Genomic DNA, 13149 nt, shown 5'->3' with positions numbered 1-13149 from the left:
AGACAAAAGAATTGATACTTGCATAATTCACATGTTAGAAAAAAGAGGGAAGATAATGTGGTTATTTCAGCTATGTTACACCAGCGAAGCAATAATCAACCTTTGGAACAACAGCCCAGTGGTTGATGGGATGCGAAAAGGTTAACTTGGGCCAGGTGATGCACTGTCCGCAAGGTATCACATTATCAACACTTGATTGTTACCTTAACAAGGTCTCGTTCGGGCATTTGAGATCCTTTCTCACCTGAAATCCTAACAGGTGTTAGGGAAAGTAAAATCATATATTTCTAGAGCATCATATTTTAAGTACAATGTCTATATAGAGAACAGTTATCACAAACAAAAATAAAGCAAAGTGGACATCTCCAAGCGGCATACCTTGCCATAGCTTGTCTACAACCCTGCTAGCAAAGTAGAAGACATTGGCAGCCATGTTGTTGTAGCTGTTGCCGGTGCCAATGGGCAGTGCAGCCTGCTCCCCAAGAAGAACATCAGCAGCTAGCAGATGCCCCATCAGTGTTGTCAACATCTCCGTCTGGAACTCCTTCTGCTGGGCTCGACTTGCATGTTCAGGGGAGGCCTGGAGTGGATCCATGCAACTTGTCAACTCACAATAAACTAGCCAGTGTATTCCATGAGGACTTCTAAATGTTATACGTTTTCAGATTTGTGGGTGTTAATGAGTATTTGATGCACATGACAGCTCAGTAATACTGCAAATGCATACATTTGAACAACATTATTCATACAAAAACTCCTCTAGTGCAACCTCTTTCTACATGTAATCAAGAGGCAAACCTGATGTTGTCAATGCAGGATGATGTCAAGATATAGTAAAGGCATGACACAATGGAGGACATCATGAAACAATGGATGATGTTATAAGACGGAATGATATCTAAGCAGCCAGGTCAGCATAATTCAATCAAAATCAATCAAACCAAAGTATATAACATAAATTTCATTCTGTTATCTGTAAATATCTCCTGAACACAAGCTTAGCAGGGAACTATAGTCAAACATTCAACACCATCACATGTTGTCTTGTCACGGAGAACACTCACTAAAAATGTGCCATTTAGGAGGACTTTAGCAGTTTCTTGTTCCAATAATACTTACATCTAGAAGCAGGTCTATAACAGCATTTGACTTGGATGTTGGTGGTTGTGAGAAGCTGTCAATGACGATTGTGCGGAGGAAGTCAATGATGAACTTTCTAGCGGAGTGATTAGTCAGCACACCTGGAGTGGGAATCAGGATTAGAACTGACATATTCCTAAACAGAACAATATATGATAGTGTTCTCTGACTGATACATAAATGCAGGGGTTGACCCTATTAATTCAGGAAGTTCACATGAGGTGAACAAGGTTTATTGTCTTGTTCAATTGTATTGTGCTGATATTGAGTTGTGCATGAACTTGTGAACATATGGGAATGTAAGGCTGCTAGTTCCAGTCCACACTGAAGATGGGTTATTAGTGCTTACAGAAACACCATGCTGCAATTAAAAAAGAATAGCTGACTCTGACAAAGTATACAGACTCTGGGCTGATCATTCCTTGTATTATTCCTTAAACACTGAGAGCAAGGCTGGGTACCAATAAGTACCATCTCCTAACATCTTGTGCTGTGACAGTCAAGATGAGATTGGAAAGTACGGCTTGACGACACTTTTAGAACAAGCAAGTTGGTATGGAGTCATAATCAGGTATTTCAGATCCTCACACAAATTGAATGGAAAGATTTTCTGGGAACTATTTCAAAATAAGAGTTTACACTAATCTGAGCAATGTTGCATTTTTAGCATATCACTGAATGCAAAGAATGATCTCTGTGCACTATGTATAAAAGTACAAAAACAACTGATTTAATAATATTACAACAGTTACTCTGTCAATATTGAAGAGTATATTAATATTGTCAATATGGTAGAGTATTTCTATGAGTCTATTCAGTCATGTGTGAGACACATTGATGAAAGAGTCTGAATCCCACTTACTTCCATTACTTTTCTCTGGCGTTTTGACCAACACAACAGGCTCGGCATCAGGGAATGGTTTGAACTCCTCCTGTGGAGATGTGAGGTCACTGTCTAAGTCCATTGGCTGGAAGGGGAACAGGGTAGCAGCCAGCCCCGAGATGAAGTCTGGCATGGTGCACAGTGTCAGGAAGTCAGCCTGGTTGTGGTACAGGAACAACAGGAACTGCATCAGCGTCACAGGGAAGTCTTGCAGCCATGAGTTGTTGGTGCTAGTGTTGTTCTCCTCTCCAGGCTGGGGATAACATATGAACATATATCTAATGCTAATGTTCCATATTGATATAGTAAGCTACTGTGCTGTAGTACAAAATAGTAAATCTCTGTTTGAGCAGAAAGTATAAACATATATCTATCTTACTGTACAATTTGTGTTAATGTGTATTTACAACATGTATTTTACCAATTTACTTCATGTGTTGCCTAGCCTGTGATACAAAACAAATTTTCTCTCTGAGATAATAAAGTACTATTTGATTCTGATATTGATCAATTTAAAAAGGTACCTCACTCTTGTTTGAAAACAGTATAAAAATCTATACCAAAATGTTGTATCATATATAAATAAGCAGTTGTTATCCATTAAGTGTCTTACTTTCTCAGAAAGATACCCAGGTACAGCATTTAAACTGAAGTAAATCTCTGTTTGCCCACAAAGTACCCCCCCTCCCCAGACTCAAGGTCTGAAGTATTTATCTACCAACAGCTATGTGCCAGATGACCAAAGTAGGCTACTGACCGTCAAGTTGAGCATTGCCCGGATCATTGACAGGATGACAAAGGCTGCATCTGGTACAAGATCCACCTTCTCCTTGGCCAACAGAGCCACAGGCTTGCTGGCTGGCACGCCAAATATCACAGTCCACACTGCATCCAGGTTCAGCTGCAAATAACGTTGGTTAATTGACTAATCAACACATAGAAGTGTGACTGGAACATGACATAAAGACACTACAGATTCAACATGGAGTTTCAACATATAAATGAAGGGTCACAGTGATCATTATCCTCATGCCTTTCCAGTGACAGCTGAAGTATTTAGTGTCCTCAAGCTATCATAAAAGTTATTTCCAATATCTGAATTACTTATTAAGAGAACTTGACCATCATTTCTTAAATTCATATAATTAATTATAATTGCAAACAATTTTCAGAAATTATTTACAATTTACTAGCACTAGTTCTAAGAGCTATAGCTACCGACATGAATACACAAGACACACACACACTATTGCTAGGTGGTCTGAAGTAATTAACAATATTCTGAATTATTACAAATAACAAAAAAGGCATATCTGAATGACAACACAATATACATAAAAATATTAAAATACTTCCATGTAAGTCAGGGTAACTAAAAAAGGTATTTCTAACAATTTGTGTGAACATATCAAACTGATGGCATACAGTGCACACAATCTAAGATGCATGAGACAAGCAGATAACTCATCTTAAATACCTTCAGCAATTAGTGAAAGAAAATTTACTCTCTAAAAATACAAATCAAACTATGCAGAGATGGCAAAACATCCCAATGTCAGATTTAAAAAGGCTTCATGGGTCAATCAGGACAAAATATATAAAAAAATGCTGCCATCGCTGCACAACTACCAGTGTGTCAACTAAACACGATGAGTCTAGTGTGACGACACGGAGAAGTTAATTAGAGAAATATACCCTCCCATGTGATCTGGCTTTGGCGTCTACCTGAACATCAGCTGGCAGTTCCTTCATGTGCTGGCCAAGCATGAGTGCCATGAGCAGGAAGTAGAGTGCTGACACGTCAGTGTGCCGCGGCAACAACCACTGTAGGGCAAGGAACCCTGGGACATGACACACCTCAGAGTTGACCTCCCGTTCATGGCCCTTAGAGGCAGTTCCTAGATTGAAACCTAAACAAAACAAAGATCATAAGGCCAACAGGAATAATCACTATACTTACATCAATCAACCAAAATAAATCAGCATAATATCATATTAACTTGTAGATATTATAAACTCACATCTACAATGACTTAACTTAAAAGACAAAATTCACCTGCGGCTGAAATATTTCCAGCCTACAACATACCCAGCATGGTGGCCATCTGGTTTTTGATCACATGTTCTGTATCACCGAGCCAGCCTCCGCCAAAGCTGCCCTCACGGAAGCGGTTGATGTTGTTGGGGTTGCGGAACATGGTGAGGAGTAGTCTCAAAGCCAGCACTACTGTTGACTGGTGAAGGTGAGGCTGCATGAACAGCAGCAGCCAATCAAAACCCAGCACCTTCTGAATCTCCTCACAGGTACTGCAAACAACAACAGAGAAAAGAACATAAACACTCAGAACAGACCTGATACAATATGATCCTAAGTCCAATCATTCTATGTTTCATAAAGAAGCTTGCCTCATATGTTCTTTTGCCCCCAATCAGAAGTCCTAAAAATGGAAACATGTATCAAGGTTAGTACTGAAGACCAGTACAAACATTTGATAATGAATACCTTTTTTGCGAACTATACATGGACATTTCCAGTTCAAAGCAACCCTTGCTATGAGAGAACAAAGAATCAGATAAACAATCGGAATACATACTGACTATGTGGCTAAGTGTCTACAATAACCTGTCTGCTTAAACTTGTTCTATAAAGTCAGTATCATACAATCTCATTTTTCAAAGCCAAGTCCAGTAATATTCAAGTCAATGAAAAAGATCCTGGAGCATATGCTTATGTGATTATTATAGTGAACTACAATCTCCATGGTTTGGTCTAATGACACAAAACCAGTGCTAGCAGAGGTTGCTGGGAGCCTATGCTAACAATGACTATTCACAAAGATAATATCTGAACATTATTGGACAAAAGAGACTCACAACTGGTCCACTTTGTTGGCTCCCCGTGGAATGATGAGCCTCAGCACCACCTCCAACAGGATGTTCCTCAGTTTGATGGTGTGGATCTGGTTGATCTGGTTACTCTCAGCTGGAAACAATGAATGAAACTGTCTTAATAAGGAGGCACTTGTGATTATATGCAGTCCAAGTTCCACTAAACACATTCACTTGCTCAATGAGGTCAAAGTCAACATGAGGTGGTAGGGCAGCCTAATGGTTAACACGTCCACTCCCCATCCTGAAAACCAAGGTTTGATTCCCCACATGGGTACAATGTGTGAAGTCCATTTCTGGTTTCCTGCCGTGACAGTGCTGGAATGTTACTAACAGAGGCATAAAATCCATGAATGTACAATGTCATAAAACTACAGTATACCCTGATTATAAATTAATGCCACTGTTTGCCTAGCAGAAAATATGACACTATATCCAGGGTGGTATTGTACGCCTCACAAACAAATTAAGCAACAAGTGTATTTTTGGTCAGTACATAGGCCTTTACTCATGATCATTACAACTGAGTCAAACATAACAAAGATAAAGCATATCCACACAATTTTCCCAAAAAGAAATCAAAATGCATTGAACAATAACTGACTTTCAAATCATCAAAAACAATGTCACTGAAAAAGCATCAGGGTATGAAAGTGTCTGAAAACACTTTTACTGTCAGTTTTGAGCACTGATCCAAAGTTTAATAACGTGTATGGCCATCATTGACCTGAATGCACGCTTCAAGACATCTAGGCGTTGACCAGATGAGTCTGTGTAGAGTCTGTTGTGGAATGTTCTGCCATTCTCTCCGCAAAGCCTGTTCAAGCTGATCCAGAGTATGAGGATGAACGTGGAGGCCGTACACATGCCTTCCGAGAATGTCCAAAGCATGTTCAATAGGATTCAGGTCAGGAGACCTTGCAGGCCAGTCCATATGGGTGATGTTGTTGGTCTGAAGAACATCAGTGACAACTCTTGCTCGATGTGTCCATATGGGTGATGTTGTTGGTCTGAAGAACATCAGTGACAACTCTTGCTCGATGTGTCCATATGGGTGATGTTGTTGGTCTGAAGAACATCAGTGACAACTCCTGCTCGATGTGTCCATATGGGTGATGTTGTTGGTCTGAAGAACATCAGTGACAACTCCTGCTTGATGTGTCCATATGGGTGATGTTGTTGGTCTGAAGAACATCAGTGACAACTCCTGCTCGATGTGTCCATATGGGTGATGTTGTTGGTCTGAAGAACATCAGTGACAACTCCTGCTCGATGTGTCCATATGGGTGATGTTGTTGGTCTGAAGAACATCAGTGACAACTCCTGCTCGATGTGTCCATATGGGTGATGTTGTTGGTCTGAAGAACATCAGTGACAACTCCTGCTCGATGTGTCCATATGGGTGATGTTGTTGGTCTGAAGAACATCAGTGACAACTCCTGCTCGATGTGTCCATATGGGTGATGTTGTTGGTCTGAAGAACATCAGTGACAACTCCTGCTCGATGTGTCCATATGGGTGATGTTGTTGGTCTGAAGAACATCAGTGACAACTCCTGCTCGATGTGTCCATATGGGTGATGTTGTTGGTCTGAAGAACATCAGTGACAACTCCTGCTCGATGTGTCCATATGGGTGATGTTGTTGGTCTGAAGAACATCAGTGACAACTCCTGCTCGATGTGTCCATATGGGTGATGTTGTTGGTCTGAAGAACATCAGTGACAACTCCTGCTCGATGTGTCCATATGGGTGATGTTGCTGGTCTGAAGAACATCAGTGACAACTCTTGCTCGATGTGTCCATATGGGTGATGTTGTTGGTCTGAAGAACATCAGTGACAACTCCTGCTCGATGTGTCCATATGGGTGATGTTGTTGGTCTGAAGAACATCAGTGACAACTCCTGCTCGATGTGTCCATATGGGTGATGTTGTTGGTCTGAAGAACATCAGTGACAACTCTTGCTCGATGTGTCCATATGGGTGATGTTGTTGGTCTGAAGAACATCAGTGACAACTCTTGCTCGATGTGTCCATATGGGTGATGTTGTTGGTCTGAAGAACATCAGTGACAACTCCTGCTCGATGTGGACGGGCATTGTCATCCATGAAGATGAAGTTAGGACCTGCTTGCTGAGTCCACGGAATGATCACAGGTGTGACAATTTCGTCTCGGTACCTCACACCTGTCATGGTACCTCGTCTGATGACCACAAGATCAGTTCGTCGTCCAACTTGGATTCCAGCCCAGATCATCAAACTCCCACCTCCATACTGATCATGTTCAGCAATCGTACAGTTGGCGTATCATTTGTTACGGTTTCTCCACACACGAGCCCTACCATCATTGAAGTCCAGACAGAATCTTGACTCATCTGTGAAGAGAACATTACGCCAGCGATTCACTCTCCAGTTACGTCGTTGGTTAGCCCAATTCAGTCTCTGTGGACGATGGTGTGCAGGCAGTGGGATATGTTGCACTGGTCTTTGGGATCTGAGACCTTCAGCATGGAGTCTGTTCCTCACTGCCTGTGAGGAGATTCTGTTCCCAGCAACTCTCTGGAGGTCATTCTGGAGAGATCTGGCTGTGGTGAACCTGTTCCGCCGGGCTAGGGTGGCCAAGTATCGGTCCTCTCTGGGAGTTGTCACCCTTGGACGACCTGAGCGTGGTCTCTCAGTCATCAATCTGGTCTGTTGGTGACGAGGGATCTCTCTGGAGATGACGCTTCGATGAACATTGAAGTGGTTGGCAACAGCACTCTGGGTCTGACCCCCCTACACCATTCCAACAATTTGAGCAACTTCAATTGGTGTCAAGTGATGCCTAGCCATTTCTCAAATGTTACTGTCAACAATTTGTCCTTGCTGGCAGTTTTAACGCAATCAGAATGCATGTGCAACGTGTATAGCACATGTGTTCCACGCATTTTGCATGTGAGTTTTGAGGGTGGTTGTGTTCAGGCGGTGCAAACAATGTTCTCAGAAAAACAAAATGGAAAATGCTTATAGTTTATCAGTCGTAAAGGGTTCTCCTGCATGGATTATATGCCAAGTAATAACTTCATATACCCATGAAGAAAATATGTGGAAAAAAATACTTGGTGCTTAACTTTTTGTGAGGAGGTATAACCAGGTAGGACAGTTAGAAGTCATATGCAATCAACATGGTCATAAAGTTGAAGTTTCCTGCAAAGAACTTTGTATCTATGCAGACTGTCTGCTTTTGAGAACAGAAACTTCAGCATGGTGAGCTAAAGTTTCTATCACTGCTACTTGAGCTATACCTGTAACTTCCTGTTGTGTGGCGGAAGGAGACACATCCTCATCACTGCTGGACAGCCCAGTACCATTTGCTTGCAGACTGATCAGCTTCTCATTCACACTAGCTGAGGGAATGGTGGATACAACAAACTGACCAAATCTGGAACAAATGATTTTTTGTTAGTACTGGAACAATAGCACAAATTGTATTTGTTAAAAAGCAAAAATTACTTCCCAGTTTGAAAGATGAGAACTGTTTAGTTATGATTTAAAATGAGTGAGTGAGTGAGTTTAGTTTTACGCCGCACTCAGCAATATTCCAGCTATATGGCGGCGGTCTGTAAATAATCGAGTCTGGACCAGACAATCCAGTGATCAACAACATGAGCATCGATCTGCGCAATTGGGAACCGATGACATATGGCAACCAAGTCAGCGAGTCTGACCACCCGATCCCGTTAGTCGCCTCTTACGACAAGCACAGTCACCTTTTATGGCAAGCATGGGTTGGCTGAAGGCCTATTCTACCCCGGTATGATTTAAAAGCTAAAACAAAAATAGAAAAGGATATGAATGGAAAATGTACTGTCCACGATTCACACTCATTCATATACAACCGAATCAATCAAATCTGGGAAGTCTAGTAATACAAGGTGAGATGATATGGGATTTAATGTCGCACTTAAGAATATTTCGTTCATATGATGACATGCATGCATGTGTATGTGTGCCTAAGCTTAAGCTGGTTTAATGGAGCTAACCCACAGAGATAGCATGCTGTAGCTTGGCATGAATACCCCCTTCAGACTTATTATATTGACTGAGAGCCCACTAGTCCCTGTTTTACCCTTTAATGCCGTGCACCAGGCAGGGACCAACAAGTATTATATTTTAATGTCTTTTGGCATGACGCAGCCGCAGAATGAACTTGAAACCTTTCACTCTCCAGGCGTGGTAATACGACAAAGCTTACTAAGTTTGACATGCAAAAACACAACTAAAAGAAAACTTTCTTTGGTTTCCTTCAAACCGTTGCCTTGAAAGAAAGAACATGTTGACTGTCTAACCTGAGTAAAGCAGGGGCATCTGATGGTCCCTGCAGGAGTTCACTGAGGACGGAGGACACAGTCTGGATGGTTAGCTGGGACAGTCGGACATCATGCATGACATGAAGCAGTCGCTCAACCAGACCGAGCTGCCGCATCATAGTATGGTTCACCTTCTGATCACTGCAGTACAACATGTCAATGTGAACACACTCATGTCAAAATATATACACAAACAAATCTATGTCAAAATATCAACACAAACTCTCCCTTAACTCTCATATCTGAACACACTACAACCACTCCCTTGTACAGACAACAACACAAAAAATCAACAAAGCAAATCATTACTAACATACCTATGTCAAAAATATAAACAATTTCTCCCTTGTCAACATATTAACTCAACACAAACTCTTCTTTGTAATATATAAGCATGAGCTATCACATCACAAACCCACCCATGTTAACATACCAACACACACATTACCATGTATATTTATTTAGTAATACAAACACAATCTTGCCTATATATTAACAAAGAGACAACACTGAGACAAAGACATTTTCATGATTTTATACATTTTCAGTCTGGCTAAGAAGGAAACTTTGCCTTACCTAGATTCTGTTAACAGTTCGAAGAAGTGTTCATAGAGAGATCTCTGCAGATCCCCTGGAGCTTCATGCCACACCTGAACACAGAAACAGAATATTGTTCACAGTATAGTGTTCATAATACAAAAACAGCATAGATTTCACAGCACAGAATAGTGTTCGCAACCCACAACGTGGATACCTTGAGAAAGATTTCACATGACACAGAAATCCTAAGTATATTCACATTAATCATCATTTTTTTCTAACATGTGAAACAATACATGTATCAGTTATTTACATTTTTTTCAAAATACAGCCAAAAATGTGTCATAAACTGTCACTGTTTGCCGTAACATATTTTCAATTAACAGAATGCACATATGACTTGAATTTGTGAACTGTTCTTGTGACACTGTATACACTTTGTGATGAAAACTCATCAATGTCATCAATACTATGCAGTGAGTCAACATGACGTAAAATGTACAGTCATTTGCCAAGGCAAGTTTTGGAATCAGTATGGCACAGACCAACAGTTCATCGTTAAATTGCGAAAGCTGAAATATAATGCCATACACAGGGTATGAGAGCTATCAAGTTCATACTTTGGTCTAATTCAGTGTCAGCTACAGTGAGCCTATTCATCCAAACACAATATGTACTGACCTCAAGATCGCAGAGCAAGTCCTCAAACGATGTCTGGTTAGGTATGGCAGAGCTCTCTCTTCCACTGTCAACAGTACCCACTAACGAGAAGGTGAGATGTAGGATGTGGCTATTGAGGAGGTGACGTTTCTTCTTGTACAACATAGCCAGCATCTATAGCACAAGAATACAGGCTTATCTCTCAAGACCATTCACACATGTATCCAAAAGACTTTTAAAATGGCTTCTCTTTGAAATGGTCATAAATCAAATATATCTACTGAACCACTGTTTCAAATGAAGCTAAAACTTCAGACAGCCATGATGTTGAACATTTAAAAATGCACTGAAACCTGATGTATCCAGGCAGTTCCAATACCTGTGAAATTGTCTAGATGACAAATCACCAAAGTCTTCAAAAATGAATCATAGTAACATGTCTTTTAGAGCATATAATACATAGCTTTTGATAGGGATAAGGAATTACCCAGGTGAGGTTTAAATGAGACTGAATGCTCAGACATGTTGTTATACAAATAGTATTCTTTTTTGGCATGGGAGTGAAGCATGTGTCACTTGACATTAAGTTGACTTAGCATAAGATATAAGATGTGCATTCACACTGCTTCAGTCACATCCAGGGCAATACGATTCATATCGCTTGCCTAACAGCATCTTGCACCATGAAGCATGGAAAGATTGGTTGTCCATCATATATCATCATTTTTCTCATCCAAGTATTTCCCCTCCATACAAATAGAAACATTGTTTCTACCTGATAGCCCCTGATCCTGTCCATGTCCCACATGGCTGCCTTGTTGCTCCGGACTACACACACAAGGGCCTTTACAGCCGCATACAGGCCTTCCACATCAGTTGCCATGGCAATCAGGCCAAGCAGGGATGAGGTGCCTCCAACATTGTCCAACATTTTGGCAACAGGACGAGGACAGAATGTGCGAACACCTACAAAATTGAAGTGCCATCATAAAAAGTCACTATCACTGAGATTTAATATTTGAGTGGGGTTTATTTCAGTTTAGTTTTTAACATGTAAAGAACATAAGACAGTGGCTTGAACAGAACTGACTCATGACCCAACAACTGATATTGTAAGCAAAGTCCAGACCGTCATGACACCATGGCGTTCCTTAAACCAAGTCACTGAGTCTCACCACCCAATCCATTAGGCCTCCTGTTATTTGCTGCCAATCCCCTTGTCACTCTTTTGATCAGGTTAACAACATCATTCATGAAACCCTACTGATGTAAATGGGTTCATCTTAATCCTGTGACATATCCTGGAAGCTATAGTAACAAGTGTTCCTACCAAGGTATCCCATGAGAATGGCCCCTAAACTACGAGCTGGTCCCGCTAGGTGTCCAGAAGCATTGTGGAGGATCCTGATGGGTGTTGCATTTTCATGGGCTGACATGGCAAGCTGCAACAATAAAACCACTCTTTAAGAATCTGATAGTTCCCACATTTTTTACGAAACACATTTATCCAAATGGTGTTGTGAACAGAACAGTGTGCCAGGATTAACTATCAAGGAATATAACATTTAGGAAAAACACCTGTAAATAACAGCTTGACATATCAAGTCCCCTCATCCCCCCTCAATCCTGCTACTCACAGAATCATTGAAAAAGCAATCTACTGACACTGTAAATGTCATGTACCTAATGCAAAACTTTAAACTGTACATGTCACTAACTGCAAAACAAAATCTCACAGGTCACAGAATTAAGAAACACACTGCTGCTACGTACCTGTTTGGCAATGGATTTGCTGTCCACTTTGTTGTAGACTTTCCTGATCTTTGCAATGGTCATTTGTGACATAGCATGGGCGTGAACTTCAAACATCACCTTCTCTTCAGCTATGAATGGTCCAGAAACTTCTCCATCTTCTGAAACAATCAGAATACATCTACTTTGACACAGACTATACTTCTATAGAAACATGTTCATTAAAAATATGTTCTGGGTATCTTCATACTACCAGTATCAGCTAATTGATATGCATATAAGAATTTATGTATGATGATCAATGAAAAGCCTCCATACATCATCCCAAATTCATTGAAGAAAAAGCTTATAGAATGTTTTAAAATGTTGCAGACGATAGAATATTCTGTCAATACTTGGGGAACACTTGTCAAAAACACATCTCTCTATCACATACTAAATATCATTCTAATTCACTGTATCTTTTGATTTATATGAAATAATGATATTCAAAACCATCCAAACATTGGTAGACAGCAAAAATAATGCAACAAAATATTTTTTTATGAGCACAATTTAGAAGGACTCAATATTATTTGAAAACTATTCCAGATTTACAGTCCATACATGATGAAAATTCCAAACAAACTGCACTGCTTGACAAATTCACCGATATCAAACACTTTCCTACAGTGACTAGCATACCGAGTACAGGAGCCTGGAAGCTGCCAATGTATGTTGGGCCAAGGTTGTAGATGTTCTGAACGGTAGATGATGATACAATGTCCTCAAGGAGATGGCATGGTCCCTGTCTGAATGTCAGACGTGAGTTCCGTCTCAGCTGTGGGGGAGTTCCAATGTAAGCAAACACTGAGGTGAAGGCTGTTGGACTGGCTGTTCCACCTCCACCCAGGTTGGGGGATATGTAATGAAGCTGAAGGAAATCAGACATTACAGC

At 40.7% G+C, this 13149-nt stretch overlaps 1 protein-coding gene across 1 annotated transcript in view; it reads right to left on the bottom strand.

The window, feature by feature from the left end:
* LOC137284801 (WD repeat and FYVE domain-containing protein 3-like) overlaps positions 1 to 13149 on the bottom strand; it is an 84033-nt gene that overhangs the window by 38092 nt on the left and 32792 nt on the right. The window contains exons 23-37 of the mRNA XM_067816784.1: positions 12897 to 13125; positions 12234 to 12373; positions 11791 to 11902; positions 11236 to 11426; positions 10482 to 10634; positions 9837 to 9910; positions 9240 to 9401; positions 8196 to 8332; positions 4898 to 5006; positions 4113 to 4330; positions 3749 to 3933; positions 2781 to 2924; positions 2003 to 2276; positions 1120 to 1241; positions 379 to 580 (exon numbers count right to left, since the gene is read on the bottom strand). Of these exons, the coding sequence (XP_067672885.1) occupies positions 379 to 580; positions 1120 to 1241; positions 2003 to 2276; positions 2781 to 2924; positions 3749 to 3933; positions 4113 to 4330; positions 4898 to 5006; positions 8196 to 8332; positions 9240 to 9401; positions 9837 to 9910; positions 10482 to 10634; positions 11236 to 11426; positions 11791 to 11902; positions 12234 to 12373; positions 12897 to 13125 (2452 nt within the window). The remainder of the gene's footprint in view (positions 1 to 378; positions 581 to 1119; positions 1242 to 2002; positions 2277 to 2780; positions 2925 to 3748; positions 3934 to 4112; positions 4331 to 4897; positions 5007 to 8195; positions 8333 to 9239; positions 9402 to 9836; positions 9911 to 10481; positions 10635 to 11235; positions 11427 to 11790; positions 11903 to 12233; positions 12374 to 12896; positions 13126 to 13149) is intronic.

Source organism: Haliotis asinina, chromosome 5 (assembly GCF_037392515.1).
Source record: "Haliotis asinina isolate JCU_RB_2024 chromosome 5, JCU_Hal_asi_v2, whole genome shotgun sequence".
Taxonomy (NCBI): Eukaryota; Metazoa; Mollusca; class Gastropoda; order Lepetellida; family Haliotidae; genus Haliotis; species Haliotis asinina.
This window is presented reverse-complemented; position numbering and strand designations above follow the sequence as displayed.